Source organism: Pteronotus mesoamericanus, unplaced genomic scaffold (assembly GCF_021234165.1).
Source record: "Pteronotus mesoamericanus isolate MK-2021 breed Mesoamerican mustached bat unplaced genomic scaffold, CSHL_Meso_final contig_29, whole genome shotgun sequence".
NCBI classification, from domain to species: domain Eukaryota; kingdom Metazoa; phylum Chordata; class Mammalia; order Chiroptera; family Mormoopidae; genus Pteronotus; species Pteronotus mesoamericanus.
This window is the reverse complement of record NW_026555123.1, coordinates 5,447,648-5,465,809: the sequence shown is the minus strand read 5'-3', so window position 1 is coordinate 5,465,809 and position 18,162 is coordinate 5,447,648. Positions and strand designations below refer to the sequence as shown.

The following is an 18,162-nucleotide window of genomic DNA, read 5'->3' as shown; positions in this document are numbered from 1 at the left end:
CTCTTTCCAGAAGCGGGGCTGACTGGCCGTAGCCAGCCTGATGGCTTTAACAAGCTCCGGAAAACCAACTCAAATGCCTGGTTTTTAATGAAGTATTTTATAAATCTGTGCTCGGTTTGGCCACCCTGTGCTAAGAGCGTGCAATATGGTTAAGCAAGCCCGACAGCGATGAACGTGCATCCGCCCCGAATGCCGAGCGGCTCTGCTGCCGACGAGCAGGCTGGCTGTCGACGGCGGGGGGTGGGGGGGGACAGGGGCGGGTGCAGCCCCTGCCAGCCTGGTCCTCCCTGCCCCCCCGCCAGCCTTCGGTGGCCGGGCCTCCGCCCAGCAGGCCTGGGCCGGTGGCCACGGCAGGGAGTCCCTGCACCGCAGCCTGGGGCTGGGGTGGGCGCGCCCGAGCCGGCGGCTGCACCCTCCGCAGTCCGCTTTCACTCCCACGTCCCCAGAGGTTTAAAACAGGACACCCAAGGGAGAGGACAGCGCTGCGGTCGACTTCTGCTTTAGAAACAAGAACCAGAGAGGAGAAAGCACGCAGCGGTCACGCGGCCGCGGTGTGAGGGCAGGGCGCGCCAGCAGTGCCTGCGCCTCCGCTGACGGTGAACATCAAGGCCTCGGGCAGGCGCCGGCCCCTGCCCGCCTGCAGCCCTCCCCGGGCCCCCACACCGGGCTGCTTAGAAGTGGTGCAGATTCAGTCACTCATACCCGAAAAGGAAGTTCCCCTCACAGACCCTCCGCCTGGCAGACACCCCACAGCAAAGCAACCTCACTCTGCTCCCCACCCCGGGGCCCCGGCTGCTGGGCCCAGGGAAAGGAGACGCGTCCTGCTAACCGTGCCCCTTGTAACGCGCTTGGGGCAGGGGGCCGCGAGTATTGGAAAAGCCCTCTGGTCCTTCTGCCAAGTGACCACTCGGAGGAGTTTCCTCCGTCCAGCTGGGAAACCACGTTCGGACCCTGGACTTCTAGGTGCAGAGAGCAGGGGCCCTGGGAAGGCCACCTCCCACCCCGTGTGGCCGCTTGTCCCGGCCTGTCGGCCGGGCTGACCCCACCTAGAGCCGCCTGCGCGTGCTTGCCACGCTGTCCATTTCGGGCAGAGACGTGTCGTCGCTCAGGGGGGCCCTGCAAACAGCTCCGCAAGAGCGGGGGCTCCCTGGCCCCGGGAAACGAGGATGGTTCTGGAACAGAGCGGACGCAGCCAGGCTGCCTCTCTCCGCATTCCCATGGGGGAGGGCCTGCCTCTGGCTCCCCCACGTCCCGAACACACCATCGCCCACCACCTCCCATGGAAAGTTCCAGAGAGCTCCCGCAGCACCGTGTCCACCGGGCGCGAGGGTGGCAGGTGCAGTGCCTGCGCCCAGACCCTGGAGGTGCCGCCGAGCGGGAAGCCGACGGCAGAGACCAAGGGCAGGTGGCGGGGCGGAGCCAGGTGTGGGCTGGGGGGCCCTGGCCTCCCCGTGGCCGGTGGGGAGCGGGAAGCGCCGCTGCGGTTCCAGTGAGGCTGTTTCTGGGGGTCACCGGAGGGCTCCCCAGCTTGTCCCCAGAACGGATAAAGAGTAGTGGGTCAATCAGTGGAAATTGAGCTTCATGAGAACAGAAGCAAAAGAACAGAGAGAGGGAAGGAAAGTCTGTTTCCGAAGCCGCGCTGTAGCTGCCCCAGGAAAACAAGGCACGGAGCCACTTTCTGTCGGGGCGGCGAGCAGCCGGGGGCGTCCTGCCCGAGTCCAGGGCCTTGAAGTACGTCCGTATTGTTGTTGTTCTATTATTATTATTAGCTTTTACTTATGTAATTAATTCATGAACACGTTTGCTTTTCTAAGCTCCAAGGATCGCAAGGAATGCGGGGACACCCCGGGTCCTGCCACCGCACCTCCGGGGCCCCAGGCAGCCCTCGTCGCGGCGTCTCCGCCCCGGTCTCCTCTCTGTGTCCGTGGACCCCGCGGAATGCACGGAGGGAGTGTCGCCCTCCCTCTGTCGTTCCGCAGCTTCGTTGCCTTCCCTCGGGGAGAGTCCTGGGCCTTCTTCACGTGGCACGTGTCGTCTGGCTCCTTCCCTTCAGCCACCGCCTCGTGTTTCACAGGTAGCCCAGGCCCCCTCTTCCACGTTCCAGTGTCCAGGAGTCAGCGGAGGTAAAAAAAATATATAGTAAATGGAAAATTCCAGAAATAAGTAGCTCGTGAGTTTTGAAGGCACAGCGTTCCGAGCAGCACGACGGACTCTCACGCTGTCCCGCCGGGACGGGGCTCAGCCCTCCGGCCGGCGCCCCTGAGCTCCTGGGCTGGAGCCGCCGGTCGCTGAGCAGCCGCCTGGGTCCCGCGAACGGCGGGTCTTACTCGACAGTGCGCCGCCCGCGCCCCCTCCCCGCGCGCTGTCATAGCTCTCCTGGGTGTCACTGTTCACCTCCCACTGTGCCTGGTTTACAAACTAAATCTCACCCTGCGTGCGCGTGTTCAGGAAAAGCGCGGTGTCTGCAGGGCTGGCGAAGCCGCGGTCCGAGGACCCCCACAGATAAGAGGGGCCACCGTCCTACGAAACACCCTCGTTTATTTCGCTGTCCCCTCCGGGGGGATATTTAGGTCGCCTCCCATTTCCACCCTTGCAAAACCGCCCTGGAGTGTCCCTGTCCGAGCCTCCCTGCGCACATGACACGCACGTGCCCCTCAAAGACTCCCCGCGGCCCCCACAGCTGCGGCAGCGCGCGGCTCCGCCCCGCAGCGCGACAGGGCTTGTCCTGCTCTTGTTGGATCTTGTTGTCACTTTACTTGTGCTCCCCGGTAACCGGTGGGGTGGAGCATCACCCACAGGCGTGAGGGTTGTTTTTGGAGCTGCTTCTGTGACCTGCCTGTTCGGGTTCTCGGTCCGCCCACCCGCTGGTTCCTTGTCCGTGTCTCTTGCGTTCGTAGGAGTTTATATTTTGAAAATGAATCCTTTGCTGTTGGATCACGACTGCTTTTCAGCCTGTTCTTCCTTCAGAACTGTTCATGCTGTCTTTCCTTGCGCACAGATTTTAAAACGGGCTGCGCTCAAACGGTCCCCTTGCCCATGACCGCTTGTGCTGCTGCCTTTGTGTGGGCCCCCCGCCCCCCGGGGCCTGTCTGCGATGCTTTCAGTCGGCTACAAGATTTCCTTGTTAAATACCTGCTTCCTCTTCTGAACTCGGTCTGCTCTAATGGTCTAGTTTCTGTTTCTGTTTTTTCTGTTTGATTAACCTCACTGCTTAATTAAAAAGTGACTTATTCAGGAGCAGCCACCGTGCAGAGCTGCACAGGGAGGGAGAGGCAGGCGGGCCAGGCACGCTGTGCCTTGTTCTCTTGCACCGAGGGGGGCCTGCGCCGAGGGGGGCCTCTCCCTGCGGCGCCGGGGAGCCCACAGGCCACGGACAGCCCGGAAGCTGCCCAGTCCTGCTCTCGCCCGGCGCGGGCAGGGAGACACCCCGTGAGGGCCTAGGAGCTGCTGACACGCGTGTTAGAGCCGGACCTCCACCCCGGGAAGCACCAGCATGTGCGGTGCCTGGGGTGCGCCGTGGATTCTATATCCATGCACGTTCGGACCCAGGGAGATTTTTCTGTGAGTGGCCGCACAGCCAAACTTCCGTTACCGCAGCACATTGAGAAAACAAAGCCAAGCTGTAAAAAACAGATGTGAACCTTCGGCTGTAATGCTTAGCACTAACATTCCTAAGATACAGCCACAAGCACACATTGTACACTGTAAAGGCAAATCAAAACAAATAGTCCCCAACTCTAGAAATCCTTTCACTTGATAGTTGGCAAAAGGTACGATGAGAGAGCCCGTTTTCTCCTAGTGCACCAGGATCGTTATCCTACAAATGCGCACCCCGAGAAAACGGAACGGAGTCGCGGCTTGTAGGCGCCTGCGCCCCTCTGCCCCAGCCCCACGCCGCGTCAGCCTGCAGGGGGAGACTCGCCTCTGTCATCCGTGCGCCCCCGCGTCGAGGGAAAGCAGTCGTTTCACGCATTCGGCGCGTTGCCGGGGGCCTGCCGTGCCCCGGGCGGGCTGCGCCCTGTGCTGAGCGAGGCCAGAGCTCAGGGCAGAAGCACACGAAGGTTCCGCTTCACTGAGCGTGACCCAGGCCTGCGCTCTGAAGGCTTTGTTTTACTCGTTGGTTCTTGTTAGACTTCGCTCTGATGCTTCATCGCAACATCTAAATCTGACCTACGTGGATTTATATTGTTTTTCTTGCATGTGTGTCTCATTTACGTGAAGAAAACGTCCCTTCTGGCAGTTTTTCTTTTTGGCAGGCACATCGCCTTGGTCATTACCGCAGGGAGAGGGCGAGAGCTTCAAACGAGGCCGCGGCCCGCAGGCGGGCGCGGGGCCCCGACGTCCAGCTCAGGCGGCTTTCTTCCCGCTGGGGCCCGGGGGCGCACCGTTTGTGCAGACCAGGGAACCCTAGAACGAAGGCGACAAATCCATTTACTAGTCTTTTTGATCTGTAATTGTGAGATGTTTTCCAATGAAAAATTAAAGAAGACAGCTCTCACGACCGCACTTCTGAAAGGCTTTTTATTCCTTCGAAGCACAGCCCCGCTGGCGACTCTTTGCCCACAGAAAGCTCTTCCGGACCCCTGTGGGGGCGGCCTGGCCCGGTACAGATCCGTGCCGATGGTGCGTGCGCGGGAGAGGCCCGCCAGGCCTGGCTGGACTCCGGGCGATTCCGGGGCCTCGGAAGCACCTGGGTGGCTTTGCCAACCCGCCCGCCGCCTGCTCGGACCGTGTCCCCAGAGCACCTGGCGCAGCACACACCTGTCCCGGTGCCCGCAGCGCCACCAGGCCCTCCTGAAAGAGCGCTTCCGAAACGCAGAGACTGCTCGCTGCTGAACCAGCTCTCCGGTTCAGGAAATACAAGGGCTGCAGTGGTTTGCAGGGGGGAGCTTTCAGAAGCTGATAGGACTTGTAAGCCCTTAGCTGGCATTTTGGTGGCACAGGCTCAGGGCACAAAATGACTCATCAGTGCAGCTGTGTGGTTCCAAAGCGGCCCCTGAGCCCGGCGGTGACCACGCTCTGCCCCAGGGGCCTCCCAGGGCCGCCTCCCTGCAGCACACCGGGAGAGCCCGTTCTTAACCGAATGCGAGTCTCTCCTTGTTCTTTGAACCGGTAGTTTCTGTTCATCAGAAAAGTGGAATTCTGCACCAGTGTCTGCTGCAGGCTCGCTCAGCGTTCGGGCCCGGGAGCCTCCACAGGGAGGCCCAGGGAGCCGCCTGCGCTTCAGCGCCTCCCCGGGAACCCCTGCGGCGCGGGAGGAACTCCCTGGGCATGGCCGGGGCTGTCGTGGAGACAGAGGGAGGTGACGTGTAGGAAGCTCTGGGCCCCAGGCACACGCACGCACAACAGCCGCGCTCGTGCCAGCCCCACGCCCTCACCAAAGCAGGCAGAGCTGGGTAGGTGGGTTGGTTGTTTGGAGCTGGTGGGGTGTTGTTTCCAGACAATTGGAACCTGACTGTGTGTAGGAGACAAGGGTCCACCAGTAGACGGGGGTCCGTCCCAGCCACATGTTCCCGTGGGGTCCTCCCGTCGCAGTCCTGTCTCTGCGCACGGCGGCTGCGGGCCGCCTTGTTGGGCGCGCTCATCATGCATCTTGACAGGCTTCGTGGGTGATTTGGTGACAGCGATCGTGTTAGACAAGTTCATTTCCTACACAGGTGGGTCATGTGCGGCCTTCCTTTCCTGTGTGCATGGTTTTAAAAAGCAAAGCCAGATTATACAAAAGCAAAAAATTCACTCAGGGACAGTGAGAAGTCATTCGTTCCTTGAACAGGTGTTTACTGGTCAGGCGTTACAGGGAGTCAGACAGACAGGCCTCCAGGCCCTGTGAAGCTCCCACTCAGTGACTCCCTCGTCCCGATGCCTTTAACCCTGGGCAGGGTGGCACTTCAGAACGAGGCCAATGGCTGAAGCAGAGGGGACTCAGCACTAGCAAGAGGAAAGCCATGCGTGACAGGAAGAAGCCGATGCTCTCGAGTTCAGGCCTCCAGCTCCAGAGGCCCAGCTGGGAAGCGAGATGCATCGATATATTCTGAGTCGCAAGAAAACACACAGCTGTTGGAACAAGAGTGAGGAGCTCCACCACCTTTAGACCAGCGTTCTTGTCCCTATGTAACCAATTCCTTGAAATATTGTCAAGGATCTCTCCAGAGGCTCAGTGTTACGCGGCTGGAACTTGAAACTTGAAAGCAGACCATAACCCAGCCACGCAGAACACGGAACCAGCCACGGGGATTTCACGTCTACCCCCAGTGCCCCGCAGACCTCACGCCCTAGATTCGGTTCCCTGGCCGCCCACGTACTTGGGGACTTCTCCGGAGTTCAGCTTCCTCTTCCATAAACTGAGAAGCAGAGCGGCACCTGCCAGAGCTGCTAACTGCTACCGCAAACCAGCCCGCGTCTCGGGGCCCTGGCGCGCTGCCCGCCTACGCCCTGCTGGCGTCAGAAGCCAGAGCTGGTCGACCAGAGGGCCCTGTCCTACCGGCTCAGTCGGGGCTGCGGGCTGGTCAACCGCACGTTTCCAGCACGTTCTCGAGCCCATGCGCCCCTGCATCCAGTTGTCAGATGAGGAAGGGAAGATGCCTGCAGGACCACGTGGGCGTCCCGAGGGGCTCCGTGACGGGGGGTCACGTGGAGTGGTCAGGACGCCGTCCACGCCACACCCGCCTGTGGGGAGGCTGGGAAGTGGGGTCTGTGTGCCGGACAAGGGAAAACTAGAGTTTGGCAGGCAGGTAGCGGCCTCCCCCCCACTTAACCCAGACGGTGTGCGATAACACACATAAGAACCCGCAGAGGCCCTGGGCCAGCAAGCGTTGACTTGGGACAAAGGGCCCTGCTCTCCTGACCCTGCTGACCCCGTCTCCCCACTCGGCCCGCCGTGGGTGAGGCGGAGGCCAAGGCCGGGACGCCTACCTTTGCATTGTCTGCAGAGATGAACACAGCAAGAGAGGCTTTGGAGCCGGCCGAGCCCTTTGTCCCACCTGCAGTCACTTCAGCTCTGCTACGTGCCATCGAGAGGCGTGGGCAGCGCAGAGAGGCCGCCAGGAGCTCGCTTGACTGAAGTGATGCTGGAAGCATGTGACCTTAGGCTCTGAGCGAGACAGGCATTCACCAGATTGACTCGCCCACCTCGGTTCTCCAAAGGCCACGGCATCATTAGTTCTCCACAGCGCAAACCAGATCGCGTCGGCATCTGCTTAGAACCCTGCGCCGTCCTCCCGTTGACCTCAGAATAGAATCCAGTGCCTTCCGCGGGGTGGGCACCCCCCCACCCCTCAGGGCCAGCGCCGGCCTCCCGCGCAGCTGCGCCTCCCACGGCCCTCCGCCTCTCCCTCTTCACCCCTCCTCCGTTCGGTCACCGGCTCGTTCCTGGTCCCGCCGTAGGGGCGGCAGCCCAGCAGGCCGCGCGCTGCCCTCGTGGCGGAGGGGACATCCCAGCGGGGCTCCGGTCCCAGGGGCCAGCGTGCGCGACCTGCTGGCGGCTCCCGGACGCCCGCGGAGCAGCGCCCGCCCCGGGTCGCTCTGCCAGGCTCCGCACGCGTGTTCTTCCCAGCGCCCGGCAACCCTCCCGTCGCTCGTGTGCAGCTGTTGCCTTCCTCTCCCCGAGCGCGATTCCCACGCGGGCAAGGGTCTTGCTCGCCGTGGTCCCTGCAGCAGCCACAGCACGCATGTCCTGGCACAAGGCAGAAGCGAGTGGATCTGGGCTGAGTGAAGGGTTTCAGGAGCGAACGGCCTGGCAGGCGGCAGCCAGCGCGCGGTGACGGCCGTCCGGCCTGGGGAGAGAGTGGGGGCTCCGCGTCCCCCCGGCAGCCCGCGCTCACCCCCGCCCCCTCGGACCTTGCCTTCGCAGGGAATGACGCCCCTGCACTGGGCAGCTTTCCACAACCAGCCGCAGCACACCCAGATGCTGCTGAAGAGGGGGGCGGACCCCACGCTTGCGGATCGGGACTTCAAGACGGCCCTCCACTGGGCGGTGCAGGTAGGGCCTGGCCGCGGGGCTCGCGGGGCGCGGGGCTGAGCCGCGGGCGGTCCCACGGGCGGCCGCCACACTGGCGGGGGGCTTCCCTGTTTGACAGAGAGATTCACAGCGCCCTTGTCCCCTCCATTCACACCCGGGGCGGCGCACGCCGGTCCCTGCGGAGGACGCGGGGCCTCGGTCGCCGGGAAGAGACTGTGCCGAGAAGGGGGCGGGCTCTCAGGCAGAACCCGCCTGGGCCGTCACACGTGCACTCACACACGCGCGCACTCGCCCCGCAGTCACGCTCACGCACGCTCACACAGGCACGCACACGCACGCGCGCCCCCACACAGGTGCACACACACTCACACTCAGACGCACTTGTACCCAGTCCCACGCACTCGCCCAGACACGCGTGCGCTCACACACGCCCCCTCGCTCGCTCTCTCCACCCCCCCACCCCCGTGCGCCTCACGGGCCCCAGGATAAGCCCTCAACGCCTTTGGACGTGACCCTCTCCCTCCTCCCAAACCCTCCGCAGCAGAGGAGTCCGGGGCCCTGCACTCTGTGCCGAGCCGCTGTGGCTCGTGACCCCCGTCACCATCTCAAAAGGGAGTGTGTATCAGGACACACAGCCAAGGGTGTCAGGACAGACCCCAGACGTCTGCTGTCCGGGGAGGGAACGCGAGGCCCAAACGGGAGAGTGGCAGTAGCTGCCCTGCACTGAAGCGCCTTCTCCCCGAGGCGAGTGGCTACTGAGGGCTACCTGCCCGGTCCCTCGGTCCCTCGGGGGACAGTGCCACTGCTTCCCTCCAGCACAGCCCTTCTGTCATTCGATGCCTCAGTGGGACGCCTCCCCCGCCCCGCCCCCGTTGACCCCCATCAGCCCAGGAAGGGCGAAGGGCGCGGCGGGGGGGGGGCTGGGGGCCGTGCGGGAGATGTGCCGCCCCTCCCCCAGGGGCGGCGCCCAGCTGTCCCCACGGGCCTCGCGCGGGCACCTGGCCGCTCAGGGCTGATGCAGGTGCCTGAGGTCAGGGCACGCAGAAGGGGTTTGGAAACCGCTCTGTGTCTGTCCCTCCGAGCGTGGCGGCTGCTGCTGGACCCGCCAGCCCGGGCCCGACCGCGGGGTCCCAGGCTTCGCCCCGCCTCCAGCCCGCAGTCCGCTCCGTGTCTGACCGCCTGCCCGGCCCAGCCGTCCGGCTGGGCATGGTCACCGCTATAGCAGTGGGCCAGGGGCGGCCTGGCTGGGCACCCAGGGAGGGTCCCACAAAGGCGGTTGTCCCCTGAGGGGAGCGTGGCACCAGAACGAAGCTGTTTTCCGCACACTGCCTCCTGCCCCCCCGGATGGCGGTGGGGCGGGGGGCCACTGGGGACCTGCACGTGGGCAGTCTTGTCCGGGGCCTCGGAACAGTGTGCGTCCCCGCCGCCCCGTCTTGCGCCGCTGCCAGCACAGAGCTGCTGTCCTGGGCCTGCCCCACTCCACCGCCCGGGAGCTGGGCCCTTGGGGGCAGGAACCCCGGTTCTCTTCCTCAAGGAGGCAGTTTGGCAAAACCGAAAGCTGGTGTCCTTAACTCAGACAGCCTGGGCCGTCACACGTGCACTCACACGCGCGGGCACTCGCCCCGCAGACACCGCCCGCGGCTTGACCCGAGCAGAGTCAGCGCCGCCTGCTCGCTCCACCGCCCGTGTGTCTGCGGTGTGGCTGACTGCGTGCCCGTGGCAGCGGCCGTGACGACCTGCGTGGCCAGAGGAGGGGCCATTTCTGTCCTGGCTCCTGGGCTCCTCTGTGGCGGTTGGGCCCCCCGGCCGCCCCGGCACAGCCCTCCCCCGGCCACCCCCAAGGCTGCGAGCCCGCCGCCCCCTCCCCCGCCCGCCCTTGGGGCCTCGCAGAGCTCAGACAGGGCCAGGCCCAGGCCGCCCCCTGGAGTCCCGGTCCCTCCTTGGGGTGAGGCGCCCATGCTTTCCGAAACCTCCCCCTGCCGCCCCGCAGGCGTCGCGTGGAGCGGGGTCGAAGGCGATAAATGAGCCCCGTCCACAGGCGCCACAGCCTTCGCGGGCCCCGCCCAAGGCATCGTGTGCGGCCGCTGGCTCCTGTTGGCATCACACCTCCTTTATTGACTCAGCCACGTAGCAAAGACTTCTGGAGCCCCTGCTGTGCGACCGGCCTTGGGGGTGAAAAGAGGAACAGGGCAGGTCCCGGGTCAGTCCCTGAAGGACTGAACGTGCGGGCGCCCGCGTTGCCGGCTTTCCCTGTGCTGGGTGAGGCGCCCGCCGCGCTCTCCGGTTCCGCGTGTGGGCCAGGACTGAGTGGAGCTGGAGAGGCCAAGGCGAGGCCTGGAGAGCTCAGGCCAAAGGCCTTGGGAGGAAAGGGCCCGGGGCGGCGTGTCTGCACTTGCCCGAGAGGCTGGGGTCCTCTGGCTCCGAGGGCCTGGGGCAGCAGCCGCGAGGGCAGGGCGCCACTGGGAACCGCTCCCCGGGGGTCGGGGAGGAGGGAGGAGTCCGCGCACCGGGAGCTGGTCCCTTCTCTCCGTCCTGGCTGGGTGCCCGGGCGTCCACGCCCAGGGGACACTCCCGGGCCATTGCCCTTTGGGTCGCCTTGGCAACCTGCGTTCCTTTGCACCTTCACAAAACTGGAAACAAAATTAATTCATTGAACTCATACCCTTCTGTTTTCCTTTTCTAATAGCTTGTGGTTTTTAAAGGGGGCTGGGAGGGGCCTCTTGATTGTTCTAGATACATTTCAAGCCCCAGGAGAACATGTTTAAAGTAACATCAGGCCAGGGAGTCTTGAAGACGGTGAAGCTGGCACAAAAGCTTAGCTGTGTTCAGCGTAGCCGCACATCTCGATCCAAACTATCCCAGAGCCATTGTCCGACGGGGGAAGGAGGAGGGAGGGTGGAAGAGGGGCCGAAAGGGAGCCGCGAGGGCGGGAAGGGACCGCCCAATGCGCACAGGACAGGCAGCGTGGCCACAGAGGGTCCTGCGCTCACGGGGCAGCCTGCGCCTGGGCTGCCGTGCGCTGCGGTCGCCGCCGGCAAATCTGAAGAGTGACGTCTTCGCATCCGTGTTGTCAAGCAAAGTCTGATTGGACAGTGACACCCTGGCACACGCAGCCCCGTCCCCGGCAGGGACGGGGTCAGGGCCAACCGCTGCGGAGCCGCAGGGCGGGGCAGGCACCCCCCGAGGGGTGTGCCTCGGTGAGACCCCCCAGCCCCAGGGAGCGCAGCGCTGAACAGCAGGTGAAGACCGCCTGGCAGGGGGGGCGAGAGGCCGTGGGAGGGGGAGCGAGCTCCCCACCACGCGAGCAGGGGCTCCGCGTGGCCCTGTGCCCCAGGCCCCACGAGCTCCGCAGCCGGCCCTGGCTGCAGTGTTCTGGGCCCACTCAGGGCTCAACTCCGAGGGCTCCACGCGCCCCGCCCTTGGCCCAGCAGAGGTGCCCGGTGGGGCGTCAGCAGCCGTCCCCGGGACAGGGAGGCACCCCCGGGCCTCGGGGTGCGATGCCTGCGGCGGAGCCGGGGCTGCTGAGTGAGGGGCCATCGGGAGAGCCACGGGCGCAAAGGGAGGGGAAGGAGGGGGAGCCGGAGGGTGCGGGCTGCTGCCCCGTGGAACGGAGCGAAGGACCGGGGACCGAGAGCACAGCCCTGGCCAGGCGCGCCGCGGGACAGCGGGAAGGACGGGGGCGGGAGACTTGGGGAAGACAGAGGAAGAGGTAGCCCCCGAACCGCATCCGCCGTGTTGTCAGAATTGGAGCTTTTTAAAACCCCAGCTCCTCTCCGTGCCCTGAGCCGGGTCCTCCTGGCTCCCAGGACCACAGGCCCCCGCTGCCCCCAGAGCTGCGCCGCCTGCCTCCCAGGGACCTGCCAAGACCTGGCGTGCGCCATCGCTGGGCCTCGCCGAGGACCCGCTGAGGAGAGCAAAGCGCTGCTGAACAGTGTGGACCGCCTTACAGTCTTCCCACAGGTGCCAGGAGAAATCGGGACACTAAGACGTGCCCCTAAGCAGTAGAAACCTAGGTTTTCGGTTACTGCCCTAGGACGATCCATTATCCTCTTAAATTGCAGGCGCTTGCGCAGAGTGTTTTGATGTTTCAGTCCCGTGAACGGTGCCGAACTCCGGAAAAGGCACAGATGTCACTTCCGCAGGCTGCAGAGGGGCGCGCGCTCTCGGGAAGGGCTGGGGGCCGTGGCCGAGTCAGTGTGGAACGGCCCCCGGGATGTGAGACCAGGGGCTGAGCGCAGACCCACACCGAGCGCGGCCCAGCTCGCGGGCTGCCGGGCCCCTCTCCTCCTGGTCCCAGTGCGTCTCGTCTCCTAACGGATTAGCCACCGGACTTCAGGACCCACTTCCTTCCACAAAGGACTTTCAGGGATCGATGTTCACGTAGCTCAACAGCGATGTAATCGCCGCGGGGCTGTCGTGGTCAGCGTGACGTCACTATGCAGTGCGCGCGCTGGTCCGGGTGTCAACGTGGAAAAGCGCTCGGCCCGTCTCGCCGTCCGCCTCGAGGGCCAAGTGGGGAACCAGGACGGACGGCCCACGGAGCGAGCGCTCAGACCGGCAGCCCACCCTGCACCAGCCCCGGGGTCCGTCTGCTGCACCCGTGTTGCGCAGCGCGGCGCCGCGCCTCCTCGGACCCCCAGCTGTGGAAGACGACTTGGCTCTGAGGGGAGGCAAATCTCTGCAGCCACTGCACGCAGTGCAGCTTGTTGGCGGATCCGATCGGGTGCATTTTCTCTGCTCCTGTCCGGGATGTTTTACTCTGTATCTCTCTCTATCTTTACCTGCACGGACGGAGGGGGTGGCGGGCGCGGGTGCGGGTGCGGGGGGGGCCGATGGCACCCAACGCGCCCCTGCGCCCCTGTCTTCCAGAGCGGGAACCGCGCGCTGTGCTCCCTCATCCTGAGCCACCAGCGGGGCCCGTCCATCATCAACTGCGACGACGGGAGTGGCAAGACGTGCGTGCACCTGGCCGCCGCGGCGGGCTTCAGCGACGTCCTCGCCGAGCTGGCCAGGGTCCCCGAGTGCAACCTGCAGGCCCTGGACGTGGACGACAGGTACCCGGGGGGTGCAGGGGGGGGGCGGCAGCCGCCCGCGTCTCCTGAGAGCGGACGCCGCTCTCAGCAGAGAGAGCCGCTGCAGGGGTGACCCTGCGGGCGTCCAGCGCCATCCCCGTGGCGTCGACACGCATGCTCGTGTGGACAGAGGCCGCCCGTCCCCTCAGGGCAGGGCCGCGTCCTCGGACGGCGTTCAGGGTGGGGTCAGCTTCCCGCTCCGTGCACTTGCCGCTCTTGACCGAGGGCTTTATTTTCCTTCATCCCTGAATTATGTCATAGAGTCAACAAGTTTTGTTCTCCAGGCAGGAGCGTAATAGAGGCTCTGTACTCAGAACAAGGCGCGACCCTGGTAGGGCTCTGGGTTCGTTTTTTTCCAATCATTAAAGAGGCCTTGGCATGGGAAAGAGAGCGGGGTCCAGAAAGGGAAGAGATTAGCTCAGGGGTGGTTAGCAACTAAGGCAAGACCCGCGCCCCGTCTCCCCAGCCAACGCAGGGGCCTCCGCCACCGCGCCTGCCCCGCCCTCGACGGCGGGCGCTCCCCAGCTGCGGTGCCGGCCCAGCCCTCGTCCAGGCCGCGCACTGGCTCCGTGGAAGTGGGGTAGCGTAACAAAGAAGAGGACTGTGGGAAATGAGTTAAGGCTTCTGTGTTAGGTATGGTGTTCTTCACCCCCTGTTACTGAAGTGCGGAATTAGCCACGTGCTCGCCCTGATTTTAGAGACCCCAAGACACGCCCGGCGCCCGAGGCCCCTGCGACCCGGGGAAGCCCTGGAGCCGCAGGCGGGCCGCTGGCCTCGGCTCGGAGGAGAGTGGGCGCCCGAGGCAGGCCTTCCCTACGGGCAGGAGCCGCCCGAACCCGCGAGAGGCTGCCAGCGCTCCAGCCCCCGGGGAGGGAAGTGGACGCCCCACCGGGAGGATGGGGGCGCCTTCGAGGAGGCGACCAGAGGCCGGGGGTCCTCAGAACACGGCTCACACCGCGCCGGGCAGACCCGGCCCACTGTGCAGCCATGCGTGCAGAGAGAATCTAGTTCCCTGGCCGGGCCCTCGAGGAGGAAGCAAAACCGGGTGGGGGCACACGAGGCAGGGCCATGAGAGTTCAAGGCGACCTGAAATCCCCCAGGCCGGTTCCTGCACAAGCGCGGCACCCGGGCCACGGGGCGCATGCCGCCCGGTTCTGTTCCCCATTTTCCACGTTGGGCAGCTACAGCTTCGCACTGAAACTGTCCAGCGTGTGATTATAGTAACAGAATTTTTCAAAATATTGTTAGGTTCTGGCACTTTGTGCCTAGGCAGCCATTGTGACTTCCCTTTTCTTCTTCCCCTTCCTGGTAGAGAGAAAGTCTGTGTGGGAAGGGTGAGAAAATAAGGCATTGATTAAAAAAAAAAAAAAAAAAAGAGGATGAAGAAAAGTAAAGGGAGCAACTCCTCCCGGATACTAAGATGCATCGCACATCCACGCGGTTCGAAACACAGGGGCGCTGGCCCGCGACGGATAGCACAGGCCACGGACCCAGAAAGAGCGGGCGGCGTCACGGTCCCCGGCTCCGGCAGCCAGGACGGAGAGCCTTGCCTCAGCCCCCCGCCCCCTGCCCCGGGCGTCGCTGGGCTCCCCAGGCAGCGCAGGCGCATCCCTGGAGTCGCTCCAGGGCTGCGGGCCCCCAGCCACACTGCCGCCTGCACCCGCTGCCCCGCTCGGGGGTCTGCCCTGCGCCAGGAGCCCTGAGCCCGCCCCTCCCTACGGCGGCTGAGGCTGGCCCTGGGGCAGGAGGCGGCCGGCTGCCGCTGCCCGGGACCTGGGGGCAGAGGCGAGGGAGGAGCCGGGCCGAGCGAGCTCTGTGTGCCTTGGGCGGGCCAGGAGGCCCCCCATCCTTTCCCAGGACGGGCCCTTTCCAGCGACTGACGGGAAGCCCAGCCATTCTCTTCGTGGGGAACCCCACTTACAGGAAGGTCCTTCTCCCTGTGCCCCTTGTCCTCCTGTGGCCCTACTACCTAGAAAGCCACACGGGTCCGCCTGCCCCCACTTCCCAGCAGCTCAGGCGAGAAGCTCGGCTGTGGCCGGCTCTGCTCCCGGGGGCAGAGCCCCCACGTGCGCCCCCTACCCCATCTGACGGGGCGGGGGACTCTTCCACGCCAGACCTGCTGTCAGTCCTGGGCTTGGCTCTGGAAACAGAGAGACACTCTTTCTCGTGTCTGTCCCACCACAGCCGTCCCCGAGGTTGAACACGAGGCCACCCGCCGGCGTGAATGGGGGAAGGGGGAAAGGTGGGGTGCGCGCCACACACGGCGCCGAGGACCCGGCTCTGTACCAGGAAGCGGGCGGCTGCACACCTCACCCCCCACACGAGCACACACCCAGTTTTGGGGGTTTTTTTTTAATCCAAATAAATATGGAAATAAATATTTATTTTCTTTGAAATTCACATTCAAATTCTCCCTCTTGTTGTGCAGTCACGTGGGCTTCAGGGGGAGCCCAGGTCCCTGAGCTCCACAAACACGGCTCAGAGCGAGCCCGTCATTCCAGCGTCAGCCTGTCCGGTCTTTCCATAGACCACCCCCCGCCCCCCCGCCGCTCAGCCCGGCTGCTGGCCAGCTCCGAGCCCCGCCCTTCCCAGGAGGCCGCGTATGCGGGACCCGCGGTGCGGCATCGTTGGCCTTCTCTCCCCGAGCAGGCGGCCCCGGAGGCCCACCCGCGTTGCCCTGCACGGCTCGGGCCGCTCTGCGGGTCTGGGCTCACTCCGCTGGGCGAGGACCTGCTGTTCGCTGCCGCAGCGACCAGTGGAAGGGCTCCGGGTGCTTCCGGTTTGGGGTGACGATGGATAGCGCTGCCCCGAGCACGCAGTCCCGGTGTCCGTGTGTGTGGAACTTGTCATTTCTCGGGCTCCGCAGGGTCTATAGGTGAGACGGCTGTTCCTACGGTGAGTACGCGCTTGGCAGGCCGTGTTCCAGGCAGCTGCCGCCATTCTGCCTGCCGCCGCCAGCGTGCCGGCGTCCCCGCGTCTCCACGCCTTCCCCGCGCCTGGTGTGGCCAGGGCTCGCCTGGTTCTCTGTTTGAATGTTGGCCGTTGCCAGTGGCTGCGTGGTGGTGTTTCACTGTGGTTTTCATTTGCGTCCCGCCAGGGACCAGCGCTGCCGAGCACCTTCTCGCGAGCCCGTTTACCATTCCTACGTCTTCTCGGGTGAAGTTTCTGTTTTGACCTTCTGCTAGCTTTTAAAATGGGCTTCTGTGTTTCCTTATTCAGTTTTGAAAGATTTTTATACATTCTGAATATAAGCCCTTTATTGGATGTGCAATTTGCAAATATTTTCTCCAAGTCTCTAGCTTTTTCTTTTCATCTCATTAAAAAAAATACCTGTTTTACATTTTAATAAAGCTTTAAATATTGACGAATATTTATTTAGGTTCTGGCTGATGAAAGACTTCCTAGACATTAAATCATGAAACAAAAAGGAAGCAATAATTTTTAAAAATTTATAGAAGATCACTAAAAGCTTAAAAGTCAAGTAACAAACTGGATGCGTGTTTGCATAAGGATATCTTATAAAAGATCCGTACGTCTCACATGCACTAAAGCCACGTAAATTGATAAGAAGAACCAACGCACTAATAGAAGAACAGGCAAGGGCACTGGGTCATTGCAATGAGGAAAGCGAATGGCAGCTAAACACAGTCCAAAAGCTCAGCCTCACGGCTGAGGAAACAAATGCCCAAGGAAACCACAGTGAAGCGCCGCCCGGCCCTCCAGCCGGGCAAGGTGCTCAGGCCGCGCCAAAGCTCAGCGCGGAGCAGCCGGGCCGGTCAGCAGCAGGTGAGTGGGTCAGTCGGCTTGGAAGGCAGTTCGGCACGAAGTGTGAGGAGCCTTAAAATCGGTCCTGCCCTTTGACCCACGCCTCCCTCTCCTAGGAAAGGCCAGAGAAGGCGGAAGGCCGGGAGCCCTGGCCTCGCGGAGAGGCCCCGCGCCCGCGCCCGCGCCCTGCGGCCCCTGTAACACCCGCTGTTCCCACGCTCGGCTGCAGCTGGTCTCCCCTGCCGCGTCCGGCGGTCGGCAGGAGCCTGCCCCGCCCCGTGCTCACACTTGTGTTCCCTCCCGCCTGGTCCCCAGGACACCCCTGCACTGGGCGGCGGCGGCGGGGAAGGCGGAGTGCGTGCGGTCCCTGCTGGACCTGGGCGTGGACAGCACCCTGCGGGATGTGCACGACAGCGTGGCGCTGGCCTACGCCCTCCGCGGCGGCCACCTGGCCTGCGCCCGGCTCCTCTCCCCACCGCGCAGGTGAGTGCGCCGGCCGCGGGCCCCTGCGCCCCTCGGGGGAGCCTGCCCCACACCCGCGTGCAAGGCCAGCAGCAGCCACCCGGCGGCCGTGTGTGCCACCACCTGCACGCGGCGCCGTGCCCGCAGCACCGTGGGGCAAAATGACAGCCGCCCCCCTGTAGGCCTGATGCCCACGGGGCTTCTCAGTCTCCCCTCCCCTCCCCTCCCCTCCCCCCTTCCCTTTACGCCCGCCCTCCGCTTTGCCTGAATCAGCAGCCCTCAGGCTTCTTCTTCGTAGGACCCTTTGCCCTCTCAACAATCATGGAAGACCCCCAAAGAGCTTGTGATCATGGGACGTAACACATAAACATTAAACATTGGACGTGAGGAAAGTTTATAGTATCATATTTACTTCGCTGTTCATTTAAAGCAACGATTAACCCTTTATGTTTACATGTTAACATAAATACCATACTGTTAGTTGAAATGACCTGTTGTTCAAAACACAGAAATACTGTCATGAAAAGAGCATTGCTGTTCGACATGGCTTCGCAAATCTCTAAGATCGGCACAGAGGTTTGGCGGGGTTCAGCGGGGCTCCCGCGGCCCCCACGGCCAGTCTGGCACAGCCCTCGCTGCGACCGAGGCGACAAGAACAGCCTGGTCTCATGTGAACACACAGCTGGACAAGGAAATGTTTCGGGAGCCTCTTCAGACAACTGTGGGCACTTGGATATGACACAAAACTTGGCCAGCAGTTGTTTGCAGGGCGGACTCTGTCACCTTACAAATGCACGCTGTTTACGCTGTTATGTTCAAATCCATTTGTCTACACGCATGATTTTATAGCATAATGCTTTGGTCGTTTGAAAAACGTTTGGGTCACTTCATTAGGAGGATCTCAAT

At 63.6% G+C, this 18,162-nt stretch overlaps 1 protein-coding gene across 1 annotated transcript in view; it reads left to right on the top strand.

The window, feature by feature from the left end:
* Positions 1–18,162, top strand: part of ANKRD55 (ankyrin repeat domain 55) — an 82,309-nt gene that overhangs the window by 53,429 nt on the left and 10,718 nt on the right. The window contains exons 12-14 of the mRNA XM_054575369.1: positions 7,850–7,978; positions 12,827–13,011; positions 17,110–17,277. Of these exons, the coding sequence (XP_054431344.1) occupies positions 7,850–7,978; positions 12,827–13,011; positions 17,110–17,277 (482 nt within the window). The remainder of the gene's footprint in view (positions 1–7,849; positions 7,979–12,826; positions 13,012–17,109; positions 17,278–18,162) is intronic.